General features: G+C 54.1%; 1 protein-coding gene across 1 annotated transcript in view; it reads left to right on the top strand.

Moving 5' to 3' along the window:
- ABCA2 (ATP binding cassette subfamily A member 2) overlaps positions 1-16,196 on the top strand; it is a 64,184-nt gene that overhangs the window by 34,517 nt on the left and 13,471 nt on the right. Inside the window, exons 17-32 of the mRNA XM_053281753.1 lie at positions 1,264-1,454; positions 2,082-2,232; positions 3,393-3,597; positions 4,839-5,003; positions 5,838-6,018; positions 6,301-6,513; positions 6,895-7,091; positions 7,290-7,472; positions 8,537-8,721; positions 9,055-9,175; positions 10,282-10,572; positions 12,330-12,536; positions 13,175-13,277; positions 13,814-14,139; positions 15,116-15,329; positions 16,088-16,193. Of these exons, the coding sequence (XP_053137728.1) occupies positions 1,264-1,454; positions 2,082-2,232; positions 3,393-3,597; positions 4,839-5,003; positions 5,838-6,018; positions 6,301-6,513; positions 6,895-7,091; positions 7,290-7,472; positions 8,537-8,721; positions 9,055-9,175; positions 10,282-10,572; positions 12,330-12,536; positions 13,175-13,277; positions 13,814-14,139; positions 15,116-15,329; positions 16,088-16,193 (3,039 nt within the window). The remainder of the gene's footprint in view (positions 1-1,263; positions 1,455-2,081; positions 2,233-3,392; positions 3,598-4,838; positions 5,004-5,837; positions 6,019-6,300; positions 6,514-6,894; positions 7,092-7,289; positions 7,473-8,536; positions 8,722-9,054; positions 9,176-10,281; positions 10,573-12,329; positions 12,537-13,174; positions 13,278-13,813; positions 14,140-15,115; positions 15,330-16,087; positions 16,194-16,196) is intronic.

Here is a 16,196-nt window from a genome sequence, read left to right as displayed (position 1 = left end):
TCAGTCGTGTGCACGACGGTCTGTCAGGCATCAGCTTGGCAGGACCTTTCTCCCTCCTACCCCTTTCAAATGCTTGGGACGGAGCCTGGGTACTTCCATTCCCGCCCCGCTGGGGCTGAGCAAACGATCAAGTTCCCTGCCTCCTACTAGCTACTTTTTATTTGCACCCGGTGGAAAATGGGGAGCACACACCCAGCTCCCGAAGCTTGGAAGAATGCTTGTCATACCCAGCGAATGGTGGCGAGAGCAGGATCTGCCTCTCTCTCCGACGGCCTCCCACACTCTCAAAGAAAACTCTTCAGCAGACGGTCTCTGCAGGCTCCCTGCTGCTGGTTTTTGCCAAAGGAGGCGTTCCTTCTGGAGGGTGCAAACTCAGCTCCGCACGGACCAGCATCCTGTCTCTCGTGAACTGACGGGTGAAGAGCTGGGCGAGCGCGGCAGTGGGGCCGGGCGGCCAGAGGCATGGGCGGATCAATAGAACCGATGGTTGCTTAATGGCCTAGATTAAGACCGCATCTCCATGGGGACAGCGGAGCATTGCTGAGCGGTGAACGGAATGCCACATACGTCAGCTCAGCTATAGTCAGTGTAACTCTCTCCATATCCCGGAGAGAGCAGAGATGCTCGTTGAAGGCTCCCTAAGAGTTTGGGGCTGAGGCAAGATTTGAACCCAGAACTTGCTGCTGGCAAATGTGTCCACGGCTGCCACGGGGTATGAAGCTGCAGCAAATTCTCTCCTCAGTCTAATAAATGCAGCCGGGAGTGTGACACCCAGTGTGGTGTAATGGCTAGAGCGTTGGACTCAGACTGGGGAGACCTGGGTTCGAATTCCGATGCAGCCAGCAAATTTACGGGGAGCCCTTGAGCTGCCCTCCCCCTCTCTCTCGCACACACTCTTGGCCCCAGTGGAAACCCCTCAGTTGCGGGAGGACACCTGCGAAAAGCTCTCTCCCCTGGTGGGTTCCCTGCACACGGCCCCGGAGCTCTCCAAGTCCTGATCCTGCCCTGGCACCTAGCCACCATCCCGCTCCGCTCAGTTTCCGGCCCTGTACCAGTCCTCTTCCAGCTCTGACCTTGGACTCCTGGAAGGCAGTAAGGTCCTGCCTGGAACAAGCTCCTTGGGGGCCAAATAAATGCCTTGCACAGGCGCCTTGCATGCATTCTATTTTTCACACCGTTGGCAAAGTCGGAACTGGTGCAGCTCTTGCAGAGGCATCAGGCCTGGCATGCTCAACTGAGCTTATGCCCCTCTCTGGCTGGCAGGTGATGAAGATGATGGGTCTGAACAACGCGGTGCATTGGGTCGCCTGGTTCATCACGGGGTTCGTCCAGCTCTCCATCTCGGTCACGGCGCTCACCGCCATCCTCAAGTACGGGAAAGTCCTGATGCACAGTGACGTCTTCATCATCTGGCTCTTCCTCGCCATCTATGCCGTGGCCACCATCATGTTCTGGTGAGCGGAGCGATGGCGGGAGGAACTGTGGGCATGGAAGAGGCACGTGTAGTCAGACATGACCTGCATGCCTTCAAACCTGGTTGTAAGGTAGACTGCCGTTGCAGTCTCCATGTTGCTGGTTTTTGTTTTTGTTTGGAAAGCAAGTTTCTAGACCTTATGAGAAGATCGAAAAGGGGTGTGGCTAATCTCAGAAATGATTTGGTTCTCCACTCAGTCTCTCGGGCCTGGTTCTTGGTATGGTGGTTATTCTGAGTCAGGACTATACCACTTCAGATAGCAAGCCTGCAGGCAGGGAATAGTCTCAGGGCCGAATGTTCCTGCCGTCCGCAGTGGTACCGTCCAGACACAGCTGGACCACCTCTGTGGGAACCAGACCTCGGCTCCTGTCCTTCTCTAACCCCAAATCTGTAAATTGGTCTGAGTAAACAAGACTCCCGGAGAGTCAGAGGATGTTGCCCTGCACAGCCCCTTGTCTTTCTGGCCTAGTTAAGGGATGTAAAGTGTGCATACTTTTTTTTGACGGGACTGGCGTGCCCGTGCCTTCAAACTCTGCCGGTCTCAGGATGAAGTTGTGGGGATTTCATTCCTGGCGTGTGTGTATTCTCTCTCTCCCCCTGCCCACAGTTTCTTGATCTCTGTGCTCTACTCGAAAGCCAAGCTGGCCTCAGCCTGTGGCGGCATCATCTACTTCCTCAGCTACGTCCCCTACATGTACGTTGCCATCCGGGAGGAGGTGGCCCACGACAAGATCACCGCCTTCGAGAAGTGCATCGCGGTGAGTAACGGGCCTCGCTTGGACCTAAGAACAGCCCTGCGGGATCAGGCCCAAGGAGGCCCATCTAGTCCAGCCTCCAGTTTCCCACAGTGGCCCACCAGATGCCTCTGGGGAGCCCACAGGCACGAGGTGAGGGCCTGCCCAATCTCTCCTGCTGTGGCTCCCCTGCAACTGGGATTCGGAAGCATCCTGCCTCTGAGGCTGGAGGTAGCCTAGAGCCATCCAGACCAGGAGCCACTGATAGAGTTGTCCTCCATGAATTGGCCTAAGCCTTTTTTTAAAGCCATTCAAGCTGGTGGCCACTGCCATATCCTGTGGCAGAGAATCCCATAGATTAATAATTAATAATGTGCTCTGTGGAAACAGTCCTTCCTTTTGTCAGTCCTGAATTTCCTGGCCATCAGTTTCATGGGATGACCCTTGGTTCTGATGTGAGAAGGAAAACCTTCCATCGAGCCATTTTCTCAACACCATGCAAATTCTGTAAACCTCTGCCATGCCTTCCCTTAGACGTCTTTTTTTCCTGGAGCTAAAAAGCCCCAGGTATTGAGTTCGGTTTAGTTGTTCTAAACTGCTTTCTTTCGGAATCTCAAATCTGGTCCCCCGATGGGTATTGCCTGCTTCTCCTTTGCCAGCCTTGACCCCAGAGATGGCGGTGGGGTGACCTATGGCTCTTTGTCGTGACCCCTGTTGCCCATTAAGATCATCTGGAGAGGTCCGGTTTCAGTTGCCGCCGGCTCATTTGGTGGCAACTCGGGACTGGGCCTTCTCTGTGGCTGCCCTGGCTGGCTTTGGAATGTGCTCCCTGTCCAAATAAGAACATCTCCATCTCTGAATTTGTTTAGAAAGACCCTCAAGACGCACCTGTTTTTCTCAGGCTTTTAACTGAAATTAATTTCAAACTGTTCAGTTGTTTTCACCCCACGATATAGTTTTAACCTTTTGGTTCTTTGAAACTGTTTTGTTTTTACTCTGTTCTGTATTTGTTGTGTGCTCAATTGTGTACGCCCCCCTAGAGAAACACAGATCCAGCGGTCTAGAAATATGGCCAATACATAAATCTGGGGCAGAGTTTCCCAGCCTGGGGTCCCCCGATAGTGCGGAGGGCGACAGCTCCCTTCTCCCTGTGGCTTCTCTCTGACTCTCTCCCTCCTCTCCAGTCTCTCATGTCCACCACGGCCTTCGGGCTGGGCTCCAAGTATTTTGCCCTCTACGAGGTGGCCGGCGTGGGCATCCAGTGGCATACCTTCAGCCAGTCGCCGGTGGAAGGCGACGACTTCAACCTCCTCCTCTCCATGATGATGCTGATCATTGACGCCGTGGTCTATGGGGTGCTGACGTGGTACATTGAGGCTGTGCATCCAGGTGTGTGCGTGGTGGCGGGGGCGAGGTCGTGCACGGCTGCCTGAGGGAGTGGCCGTGTGGTTCCCTGCCCAGTGCTTTTATTTTGAGACCTTGCCTCTCCGCTCTTCCCTGTCAAAACAAATCTTTTAAAAACAAGTAAACTTGGAAACAAAACAAATTTCAAAAGGCAAACTTGGAAACGAAACAGACAAAACAAATTGTCAGGAACAAACGTCAGCCTAGAGATTGCTGACTCTCTGATGCTTGTCCTTGCATACTAGTTTTCTATGTGCAGGGACTTCTCTGAATGTACAGAACGCAGAGGTGAGCCCGTTGTTGACCAGGCAAAGCCATTTTGTGCACATTACCCTGATAGGAAAGTTCTAGAAATTAAAGAGACATAATATAGAATTTTTGATTAATTTGCTTGCAGAAGGACAGCTTGACATTTGTAGGATTTCAGCTTCCAGCATTCTTCATTTTAGTTAATAATTACCATGCATAGTAAATTTGAATGCTGGGAAATTTGAGAAAGATCTTCTCTTGGGTATGATATCATTTTTGAATTATTGATCTGATTATTGAGTGTTAAAAATTTGTTGCGAACAAGAACAATTAAATTTTTTATTATTATTATTATTATTATTATTATTATTATTATTATTATTATTATTATTATTATTCAGAATTTCTTCTTCTTTAGAAATATCCAAAAAATTATTTAAACCTTTCTCCCAGCATATTCCCATGTAAAAAGTAGTGCATTCAGCTAATTTCAGTGGCAAGATGGTGCCACCGAAATATTTGATATTTGTAGGTATCCAGGAAGTATGACTATATTTATCCACCCATTTATTCACCCAGGCTTTTAATTAGATTTATAGTTTTTATATTTTTAATATTGGGTTTTAAATGTTTTAATGTTTGAAATGATTTTAATTGTAAACTGCCCAGAGACGCAGGTTTTGGGTGGTATAGAAATACTTTCAATAAATATATAAATAAAAATAAATAAATTTCGCACAAACTCTTCAAATATACTGTATAATATGTAAGGAATAAGCATCCCAACCCAGCCCGGCAAATAATACCAGCCTGGCAACCCCTGCTAATGGAACAAGGAGACACCTTTTCAAAGTGGTGATCCTCTTCGATTGATTGTTAAAGGTGATTGTTAAGGGTGGCACAGGTTGTGTTCTCCTTTCCACCCACCCACCCAGCCGTGCCTCTGATCTCACACCGGCTCTTGCTCCTCCCCACAGGAATGTACGGCCTCCCCCGGCCCTGGTACTTCCCGTTCCAGAAGTCTTACTGGCTGGGAAATGGACGCACCGAGACCTGGGAGTGGTCCTGGCCGTGGTCACGAACCACCCGCTTGAGCGTCATGGAGGAAGACCAAGCGTGTGCCATGGAGAACCGGAGACTGGGTGAGAGACGGGGACGGAAACCCCAAGACTCTGGAGGATTCCTGGAAAGGCTGTAGAAAACCCTGTGCAGTTCTGACTGCCTTAAAAAGCAGAGCGAGAGAGAAGACGGAGAAAGTGCAACGCATGGGTTAGCTAGGAAGCTGCTGTGTGCTGAGTCAGACCTCTGCTCCACCTTGCTCAGGGTGGTCTGCCCTGACTGGTAGCATCTCTCTAAGGTGTCAGGCAAAGGTGTCCCATCCCCCCCGCCCTCCGCCCCACAAGTCCTTCCTGTAAGATTCTGCCAGAGTTGAACCTGGGACTTCCTGCATGCAAACCACACAGGGCAGACCACACTGAGCTCCTGTCCTTTCCACCCAGACTGGACATTGTATGAATAAGGGGCTTAGTTTTTTCTGGCTCAGATGACCACTGAGGTGGGGAGGGTCCCTCCTGGGAGTGTGTCATGGGGGTGTTGGAATTATTTATACCCAAGATTCCCCATTAGTCTTGCCCGGCCAGAGCTTAGCTAAGGGGCTCGGGCTCATGTTCAGCTGTCTGCCCGCAGAGGGACATGTCACTTTGCTCCCACCTGCAGCCCCGATACGGATCGCCCCGATACGAATCTCCCATGGATCTCTGCCATGGCTGCGACCTGACCCGGGGGGAAGCCTGGAATTCTCCCCATTCCTGGGAGTCTTCTAGCCTCTGCTTGTGGGTCTGTGTGGGGTTCGGGGTTAGTCTAAAGAGACTGAATCATTTTGGGAACCTCTTGTGCTGCCGATTTGACTCTTCCTTTTGAACAAAATGCCACGGAACCCGTTAAAAGCTGGCTTCTCTGGTTTGTTCTGTGTGCAGACGAGTCTCGAGGCATCGAGGAGGAGCCGACTCACCTCCCGCTGGTGGTCTGTGTAGACAAACTGACCAAGATCTACAAGACAGACAAGAAGCTGGCCCTCAACAAGCTGAGCCTCAACCTCTTCGAGAACCAGGTGGTTTCCTTCTTGGGCCACAATGGAGCAGGCAAAACCACGACCATGTGAGTGACTCCACTGCGGGGCACCAGGCGCCCCAGACCCCTGAGGCGCTTCCAAGAGGGCAAAGGCTGCCTCAAAGGCTGCTAAATCGGGCCAGATGGGGGAATCCCTTCCAGAGCTCTCCCGTGGAGCCTCCCATTCCAGTGCAGACCGGGGTGGGCCCTGCTTAGCCAAGGGGGCCAGGGATGCTTGCTGCCCCCGGGCCAGCTCTCCTCTGTCATTCCTAGTCGCGGCGGCAGCCCCTCCCGCACGGCGGGCTCACGGCCCTCTCCCTTCCCACGCAGGTCGATCCTGACGGGCCTCTTCCCTCCGACGTCCGGCTCCGCCACCATCTATGGCCACGACATCCGGACGGAGATGGACGAGATCCGGAAGAACCTGGGCATGTGCCCCCAGCACAACGTGCTCTTCGACAAGCTGACCGTGGAGGAGCACCTCTGGTTCTACTCGCAGCTCAAGAGCATGGCGGAGGAGGAGATCCGCAAGGAGATGGACAAGTAAATGCTGACGCCGTCCAGCACAGGAGGCGCCGGGTGGCTGCTTGCCGAGAGAGGCAGAGGAGCTCTGTGGAGAGCCCCTCCTGTCCCCGCTTCCCGTCGCTCCAAGGCCTGTGAACGCCCAGGGAGGAGGCTTTGGGGAAGGGTGCAGGCATTTCCCCCCCAGCACTGGGCTCCTCGGAAGGTCGGAACCGGAGGACCCCGGGCTGCTTTGTGCTGCCTTGGGCCGCCCCGGGGAAAGAGTCTGCTGGGTGGGAGCAGGAGATGGAGCCACACTCTGCCCCCTCCACGGTTTCTGGGACCCGAGTCTGGCCCGAGGCCCAGACCCCTGTCCGCTTGGGACCAGCTCTTGCCCCACCCCCCACATTTGTGCCCCTCCAGGATGATCGAGGACCTGGAGCTGAGCAACAAGTGCCACTCCTTGGTGCAGACGCTGTCGGGCGGCATGAAGAGGAAACTCTCAGTGGCCATCGCCTTCGTGGGTGGCTCACGGGCCATTATCCTAGACGAGCCCACAGCCGGCGTGGACCCCTATGCACGGAGAGCGATCTGGGACCTCATCCTCAAATATAAGCCAGGTGAGCAGAGTGTGGGGATCCTGCCCTACAGAGCCTCATCCCCCAACAAGCAGTGGCTCACCAGCACCACGTAGCTTGACTCACTTGCTTGGGTTACCTATCGCTGTTCGGAAAGCCAGCCTTGTCTCTTGAGGCGCGCCTTCTCTCACCTGGCACCGTCTCCCTTGCGGTGTCCGTCACCTCCCCACTTCCCCGCAGGAAGGACCATCCTGCTCTCAACGCACCACATGGACGAGGCCGACCTGCTGGGCGACCGCATCGCCATCATCTCCCACGGGAAGCTGAAGTGCTGTGGCTCCCCGCTCTTCCTGAAGAGCACCTACGGCGACGGGTACAAGCTCACCGTTGTCAAGAAGCAGTCGGACTCCCGGACCAGCATGGGTCAGTATGGCCGCCCTGCTCTCCCACCCAGCAGCCCTTGCAACAGGAAGCCACAACGGCTGTTTCTAGAACTGCGGTTCTTTTCCAGAGCGATCGGTCTCCTTCAGATGGCCCCCTCTAGCAGGGCCGGAGGGTGTAGGCCATTCCCTGCTCGTTCATATTGAGCTACTGGTAATCAGGTAGACTGCTCCTGTCCATGGAGGTCTCCTGTCACCCTTGCCATATCCCCACCCCTCGATTGTCCAATCCTTGCTTTTTAAAGCCATCTAAGCTAGTGGCTCCCATCTGGTCTTTGGATTGTGAATTCCACAAGTGGTATTATTTCTTTTTAAGTTTTTGATTCTGTTGTTCACTGCCTTGTGGCGGGGGGGGGGGGCTTGCTCCCAGAGGACAATGTATAAGTAATAAGTTCTTCATGTGGCCTTTTGTCCAGCCTGAACCGACCGCAAATTTCTACTACAGTGAGGGAGAATAAAATACGATACGAAATCTTTCTATCTTTCTTTCCCCACATCACGCTTCACTTTGCAAACCTATCTCCCCTTAGGTGTCTCTGTCCCTATACTTCAGAAGCCCCCAGTGCTTCCCCCTTTCCCTGTTATAGGGATGTGACGTGTCTTCACGCCCTGCTTATTTTTGTTCAGAAGTCCCAAACCTTGGGTCCCCAGATGTTTTTAGCCCTGGCCGTGGCTGATGGGTGTTGTAGTCCAACAACCTCTGGACACTCCAATTTGGGAATCTCCGTTTTAGTTGCCTTCGGTCCCTTCTCCCTCTGGCCCTGCTGAGTTCCTACAAACAAAGGCCTATCCAGCCCAGTCCCCTGTTTCCCCACAGTGGCCCACGAGATGCCTCTGAGAAGCCCACAGTCAAGGGATGAAGGGGTACCCTCTCTCCTGCTGCTGCTCCCCTGCATCTGGGATTTGGAGCCATCCCCCCTCTAAGCCTGGAGGTGGCCCTCTAGCCATCACTGGTTGCCACTGACTAGCCCTCTCTGCCCTGAACTTGCCCTTTACTGCCTTGCCGGGCGGGTTTAAGGACTGCTGGACTCTCTCCCTCTCACACAGACTCCGGACAGACCCACAGCCCTGCCTCGCACTCCTCCGTCAGCCCCTGCTCCGAAGCCCGGGTGACGCAGTTCATCAAGAAGTACGTGGCCTCCTGTCTCCTGATCTCCGACACCAACACAGAGCTCTCCTACATCCTCCCCAGCGAGGCGGTCAAGAAGGGCTGCTTCGAGAGACTCTTCCAGGTACTGGGCATTGGACGAGCCTCCATGGACAGGCAACGTGATGCGGCCGCGGCTTGTCCGGACGAGCCAGGGCGCTGCTCAAGGAGGCTCCTCTCCCACCTCGCCTGAAAGCCCGCACGGCCTGCAGGCTGATCATTCGTCAGGTAGAGCTGCGCAGTTGGCCGCACAGCTCTACCGACACATAGCCGGCCTGCAGGCAGTGGGTGATGGGTTTTGTAGTCCAGCATCTGAGGACCCAAAGTTGGGGAGCCCTGCTTTACAAGGTGGCTTCGCCTGAAGCACCCCAGGAAACCAAACTGGGTTTCCTTACACGCACTCCCCAATTTTCTGTAGCATCTGGAGCACAGCCTGGACGATCTGGACCTCACCAGTTTTGGCCTGATGGACACCACCCTGGAAGAAGTTTTCCTCAAAGTCTCTGAGGAGGATCAGTCCCTTGAGAACAGCGATGTGGGTAAGAAACCGCCGCTGCTGGGTTGTGCAGTCACATACGCATTTGTGGGTTGGTGGCCGGCTGGAAACTGCCATGTGCTGAGTCAGGCCATCGGTCCATTTTCGCTCAGGAGTGTCTGCACTGACTGGCAGCCGTTCTCCGTGATCCCAGACAGGGGTCTTTCCCAGCCCTTCGTGGAGACGCTGCCAGGGAGTGACGGGGAGGCTCATGAGAGATGCCTCGATGAAGCGGAGTCTGGTACAGCCTCTGCTCTGCATGCAGAAGGTCCCAGGTTAACTGAGCCAAGAGGCACCTTTCCAAAGTGGTATTTCTCTTGTATTGAGCAGGGGGAGAGCAACTGGCCCTCTCTGTCCCCAGCACAGCATCCCTCCGGTGGCTGCTGCTGGGGTCTGTCTTACGTTACTTTTTAAGATTGTGAGCCCTTTGGGGACAGGGAGCCATCTTATTTATTTATTTATATCTGGGTAAACCACTTTGGGGACTTTTGTTGAAAAGCGGTCTATAAATATTGGCCATATTCGTATTATTTATTATTGTTATTTTAAAAAAATTATGCCTCAACCCTTCAGTGTATTACTGATAGGAGCAGTTTACAACTCTAATAGAAGAGATACTATATTGAATGAGGTGCACTATAAAATACAATATAGAACCAAAATTCATAAGGTTAAAAAGTTAAAAGTCCAGGCTAAAATCACAATTAAAATCACATGTTTTAAAAATATGAAAACTAAAAGTGATCAGTGAAAAGCTAAGCATTAAGAAACCTACTGGATAAACGCAGAGGGTAAAATATTTTAAAAAGCCTCTTGGAAAAGATGCTTCTTCAGGTGTTTCTTAAAAACACTGAAGTTTCGCTCCCTGGCAGCATCTCCAAGACAGGGCTGAGAGAGACTCTTGCCTGGCACCTTGGAGAAGCCGCTGCCAGTCAGTGTAGCCCTGAACTTGATGGACCAATGGTCTGACTCAGCACAAGGCAGCTTTCTCTGTTGAGTCCTTTGTTTCTTCACCTCGTGGAGAAAATCCCGTTAAAAAAAAAAGATGCTTGAACCTGAGTTTGCTCTAGAAAAGTTGCCTAAAGATGTTTCCCCCTTGCTCTGTTGCAGACGTGAAAGAGTCCAAGAAAGACGCCCTCCCGCTGCCTGTCCCCCAGCTTGGCTCAAAGCCGGAGGCCAACGGGGAGGCCCTTCTGGGCACGGAGACCCCGCCGAAGCCGGAGGCCGAGTCCCCAGACCTGCTCTCCTGCTCCAAGCTGACCCAGTCACAGACGTCCCTGCACTCCGCCTCTTCAGCCGGCTCAGTGAGGGGCGACGAAGGTGGGGCTTATTCGGAGTTCTATGGGGATTACTCTCCGTTGTTTGATAACCCGCAAGACCCTGATAACGTCAGTTTGCAAGGTTCGTAAGAGGCTGCGGGAGAGACCTTGCATTTCCCCCCCCCCCCCGGTGGGGGGTGGCGGGGTGGGCGGAGGCGAGGCGTCAAAGGCTCAGGCTGTGCAGGCAGGAGGCAAAATTTATCCCTGCAGCCCTTAAGTTCTCCTAGACATCAGTTGAGGCTGTCTGGATTAAGGCTGTCGCCCTTTTTAAAACAATCCTAGTTGATTTTATTCTATGAGTATCCAGCTGCCATATACTGAGTCAGGCCCTTGGTCCATCTCGCTCAGGCTCGTCTACCCAGACTGGCAGCAGCTTCTCCAAGGTTGCAGGCTGGTATCTCTCTCAGCCCTAGCTTGGAGGTGCTGCCAGGGAGGGAACTTGGGAACTTCTGCTCTTCCCAGAGTGGCTCCATCCCCTGAGGGGAATATTTTTATAGCGCTCACATGTAGTCTCCCATTCAAATGCAAACCGGGGCAGACCCTGCTTAGCAGGAGGGCCAAGTCATGCTCGCTACCATAAGACCAGCCCAAGGCCAGTGAACGTATTAACTCTGCAAAAGAGCAAAAAGCAATAATTCCGAAGCACGAGGTGTGCTTGATGGGCTACCGCTCCAACAGGCCTCCCCTTCTGTCCTTCCTTGGGGCCTTCGCTCGCAAGACCAAAGGCTCCCTCTCTGACCCTGCACCTCCTTCTGGTCATGAGCTGCAGGGTCTCTGCCCAAGCCGGGATTGAGGAGCACATCAGGCCGTGGACAGCTCTGAGGGCCCTTCAGCACCCTGGAGAGCGCCAAGCAGGGACCTCATCAGTGCTGATGGTGGCAGCCTGGAGGAGACGGTTGCTCCAGCGACTGCTCTGCCTAAGCAGGGTGGAATTGGGGGCTCCCCTTTCCTCCCAGCCGCAGGGGGGCCACGGCAGCCGGAGAGAGGGCGGCATTCCCTCCCCTCTGGCCTGTGGGCTTCCTAGAGGCATCTGGCGGGCCGCTGTGGGAAACAGGAGGCTGGATGAGAGAGGCCTCCTTGGGCCGGATCCAGCAGGGATGGATCAAAGACATATCTTTAGAGAGGCTTTTAAATGTGTTTACATCGGGTAGGGCTTTTTTTTTGTTCTTTGCTTTTAGCTTTTTGCTCATAACTCTTAGTTTGAAACGTTTTAAGATCTGTGGTCTCTTAAATGTGTCTTTTGGGGCTTGGTCTTTTTTAACTGGTTTAATGTGGTTAGTTTTAATAGAAGAGAGGCAATACTAACCGTGGTGCTGTGGGCTGCCCTGTGCAGTTGGTGCCCTGGAGGGGTGGGGTGTGACCCTTTCGCGCAGGGGATAGATGAGGCGAGATCTGGGGCTCCCCAGGCTTGGCCCCGGCCCCTCGAGAGCCGGCTCCGGTCATTCTGGGGCAAGCTGAGCAGGCCCTAAAGGGCTCCTCGGAATCGGAGGGCGGAGGCAGGGCTGGACCTGCTAGCTTGAGGGTCCCTCTTTCTTCTCCTGGCGTGTGTGTGTGGGGGGGGAGGGGGATCCCCAGCAGTCTTCCTTCTAACAGGGATCCCCCGATGTTGTTGACTACAACTCCCAGAACCCCCAAGCAAAGGCCATTACAGCTGGGGATTCTGGGAGTTGTAGTCCACGACATTGGGGGACCCCTGTTAGAAGGAAGGCTGGTCTGCAGTGGCTCTTGGGCCGACCCCTGCTTGCCCCCTCCCTGGAGCTCCCCGCCTGGTTCTCCCCTTGGGGGGCGAGGAGTCCTGGGATCTCTCCCGTCTCTTCCCTTTGCCCTTCCCTGCTGCAGACCAAGACGCCGAGGAGCCGACTCTGGCGGGCCAAGGGGCCTTCAAGCTGGAAGGCTCCTGGCTGAAGCTGCGCCAGTTCCACGGCCTGATCGTCAAGCGCTTCCACTGTGCCAAGCGCAACACCAAGGCGCTCTTCTCGCAGATCCTGCTGCCTGCCTTCTTTGTCTGCGTGGCCATGACGGTGGCCCTCTCCGTGCCGGAGATTGGTATGTGTGATTCTCCCCCACTCCGCCCAGAATACGGGGGTCCCGATGAAACACTCGCCTGGGGCTCTGCCGAGCGGAGGGCTGTCCAGGCGGTGAGGTCTCCTGCCCTGCTCAAGCCTAACTGCACTCCTGTGGACAGGGGCCAGTGGGGACTCTGGAGGGTCTGCCTGCGCCTGCTTCATGTTCAGCACCCTGTTTTCCAATGATTCCAATGCCCCCAACATGGAACAGAGGAAGCTGCCATATACTGAGTCAGACCCTGGACATCTAGCTCAGCATTGTCTACCCAGACTGGCAGCGGCTTCTCCAAGGCTGCAGGCAGGAGTCTCTCCCAGCCCTGTCTTGGAGAGGCTGCCAGGGAAGGAACCTGGCACTTTCTGCCTGCAAGCAGGCAGGTCCTCTTCCCGGAGCAGTGCTCACCCGTGTAGTCTCCCATCCAAATGCAAACCAGGGCAGACCCTGCTTAGCAGAGGGGACAATTCATGCTCGCTGCCACAAGACGGGCTCCTCTCTCCTAGCTGGGTATGGATGTTCGTGAGTGAATCTGTGCAGAGCCAGAGAGTGAAATCCTGCCTTATTCGGTGCCAGAGCCTCAGTCCAGCACAACCCGTCCGCTCTGCCTTCCTCTTGTCCTGCAGGTGACCTGCCTCCCCTCGTCCTGTCTCCGTCTCAGTATCACAACTACACCCAGCCCAAGGGCAACTTCATTCCCTATGCCAACGAGGAGAGGCATGAATACCGGTGAGCCTCGGGTGCTTTCTCTTTTTCCTGGATCTGGACCCAGAGAGAGCCCCAGTGGAAACCCCCCCCCCCCCACTTATCCCAGAATATTGTCCCCGCCCCCCGAAGTGGCTCCTTCTCCTCCGTCCCAGCATCCACGGCTGGAGACATACATTCACGCGGGTTGTCCGTTGGATACTCACTGAAAACGGTCCTTCAGGGAGGCTGCAGCCGTTAAACAGCCTGTGAATTGAAGCATCACTCTGACTTTAGCGTGCGGAACCCGCTGCCACTAGGTGGTGTGGCGACTGCTAGCTTAGATGGCTCTTACCAAGACACGGGTTAGGTCAGTTTGTGGGGGATGGGTTAGATCAACGATTGTCAGCCTTGAGAGCAAAATGGAGCCTCCATATTCAAAGGCAGTATATCTCTGGGCAGCAGGTAATGGGGAGGCAGGCGGGTGCTGGCTGGCTGAATGATCACGAAGTCTCCTAGAGGCCGCAGGTTCTTGGCTGGCCTCCCAGATCTCTCCTCACCTGTCTGCCTCCACCTTCCAGTCCCAAGCTCCCAGATGCCACCCCCCAGCAGCTGGTCGGGACCTTCTACCTGCCCTCCGGGGTGGGGGCCACGTGTGTCCTGAAGATGGCTTTCAATGGCACCTTGGACCAGCCAGGCCAGACGCTGAACCTCAACAGCAACGAGTCGAAGATGCTGGCGGCCAAGTACTTTGACGCCATGTGCGTGGACTCCTTCACCCAGGGCCTGCCCCTCTCCAACTTCGTGCCTCCGCCCCCGTCCCCCGCCCCCTCCGACTACCCCTTCTCCCTAGACGAGGACTTGCTGCACTCCTGGAACGCCACGGCCTTCCCCTCCACTGTCAAAGGTGAGTCACGGGAACACCCTGGGCACTTGCATTATCAGGGTTCTCCAAAAAAACCAGGTTGGAAAACCTCCCACAAGGAAGGAATTATATTCACTTTAGTCAACTGTTCAGCTGCAAGATAGACAGTTCCCCAGCTAAACAACCAGTGTATGCCGAAAACCAAACAAAACCCTGTTTATAAATAATACCCACTAAATCATTTAATATAACTCATATGTATTTATGATCAACTTGTAGTCCTGTTATAATGTAGATATCCAAAATATTTAAAACCAACTAGTGATAAGATTCAAATCCTGATATACAATGCAGTCTAAATTCAATAATCTAAAAATAATGCAATATTACAAAAATAGTAATAGCAGGAGTTTGCTAGTACACTCTTAATTCCAAGGCCTTATAGCAGAATATGCCACGAGTAAACACTGATGGATCAAATGCTAGGAAAGGTACATGCATGTTGGGATATCCAGTCATTCATAGCTATAACCAGCTAACCACTCATAAATCGGTGGAGAGTGCTGCAGTTAAGCAATATGTGAACATAGGAAGCTGCCCTCTACAGAGTCAGGCCCCGGATCCATCTTGCTCAGTAATGTCAGCACTGAGTGGCAGCAGCTTTCCAGGACTTGGAGCAAAGTTCCACCCAGCCCGATTTAGAGATGCTGCCAGGGATTGAACCTGGGACCTTCCTCATGCAAAACAGGGGCTCTGCCACTGAGCTACAGCCTCCACTTGAGCGCTAAACATACAATGAATTGTGGATTTATCTAGCTCAGCTTTGCATGCTCTGACTGGCAGCAGCCCTCTAAGGTCATTAGTCCATGCTGGATTGAGAACGGCAGGGAAAGCTGTGTGCAATTTTAATCTCTCTTACTGTAAAACCAAAGGTTACTGTCCAGCGGTGACTCTGCGCAGGGCAGAATTCTCGTACGCCACCAGCTCAGCGCCTCTCATTTGCTTGTGCACTTCACAGAAACTGTCACCTCCACCCCATCCCTGCCCGGCATCATCCATGAGCCCATCAAGTGTACCTGTTCCATGCAAGGCACCGGCTTTTCCTGCCCCAGTGGAGTGGGGGGCCACCCGCCCCAGACGAAGGTGGTGACAGGAGACATCTTGGTGGACATCACCGGACGGAACGTCTCGGAGTACTTGCTCTATACGTCGGACCGCTTCCGGCTGCACAGGTGTGTGGGGAGGGGGGGGGCTGGCCGGCCCCTCCGGGCCATTTTGCTTTTGGCTACCACTAGAGGAGAACCGAGGCACGGTCCTTGTTAGGCAGGGCTTTGGGTGGGCCTGTCCTAACACCCAGGGCCTGGGCGTGACCTCAGTGTCCCAGTCTTTAGAACATCAGGACAGCCCTGCTGGACCAGGCGTCCAGAAAGGCCCATCCAGTCCAACACACGGTTGCCCACAGTGGCCCACCAGATGCCTCTGCGAAGCCCACAGGCAGGGGCTGAAGGCAAGGCCCCCCCCCCTCCTGCTGCTGCTGCTCCCCGGTGACTGGGATTCAGAGGCAGCGTGCCTGAGCCTGGAGGTGGCCTCGGCACTTTCCAGCTTGTGAGCCTTACATTGCACAAAGCCGTGTCAACTGCAGCGCTTTGTGGCACCGAATTCAAACCACATTGGAGATCTGTTGTAAGGAGGCAAGCCTCCTACAATGGGCCAGTACAGCTGTTTGGGGTTTTTTGCACTGCATCTGTGACACTATTAGGGCTGTGACGCAGCCATGAAATCCAAAAGGTGGTGTCGGAAACATGAGGGGCACCTTCCTGACAACGCAGGGGCTGCTGCGATGTCAAAACACAGGCAGCGCGGAAGCACACTTCAGGGACCCCTTGCGACACACCGATGACCGTGTGCCATCTGAAACGCGCCCTGTGGCCATCCAGGCTAGTAGCCATTGCTAGACCCTGAGCTCCACAAACTTGCCTCTCCTTCACAGGTACGGAGCGGTGACCTTCGGCAACATCCAGAAATCCATCCCAGCATCCTTTGGGGCCAAGGCTCCTCCCATGGTGCGGAAGATCGCCGTCCGGAGAGCCGCCCAGGTA

Source organism: Hemicordylus capensis, chromosome 17, assembly GCF_027244095.1.
Source record: "Hemicordylus capensis ecotype Gifberg chromosome 17, rHemCap1.1.pri, whole genome shotgun sequence".
In the NCBI taxonomy this organism is placed as follows: domain Eukaryota; kingdom Metazoa; phylum Chordata; class Lepidosauria; order Squamata; family Cordylidae; genus Hemicordylus; species Hemicordylus capensis.
Note: the sequence above shows the minus strand (reverse complement) of the source record. Positions and strands in the feature narration are given on the sequence as shown.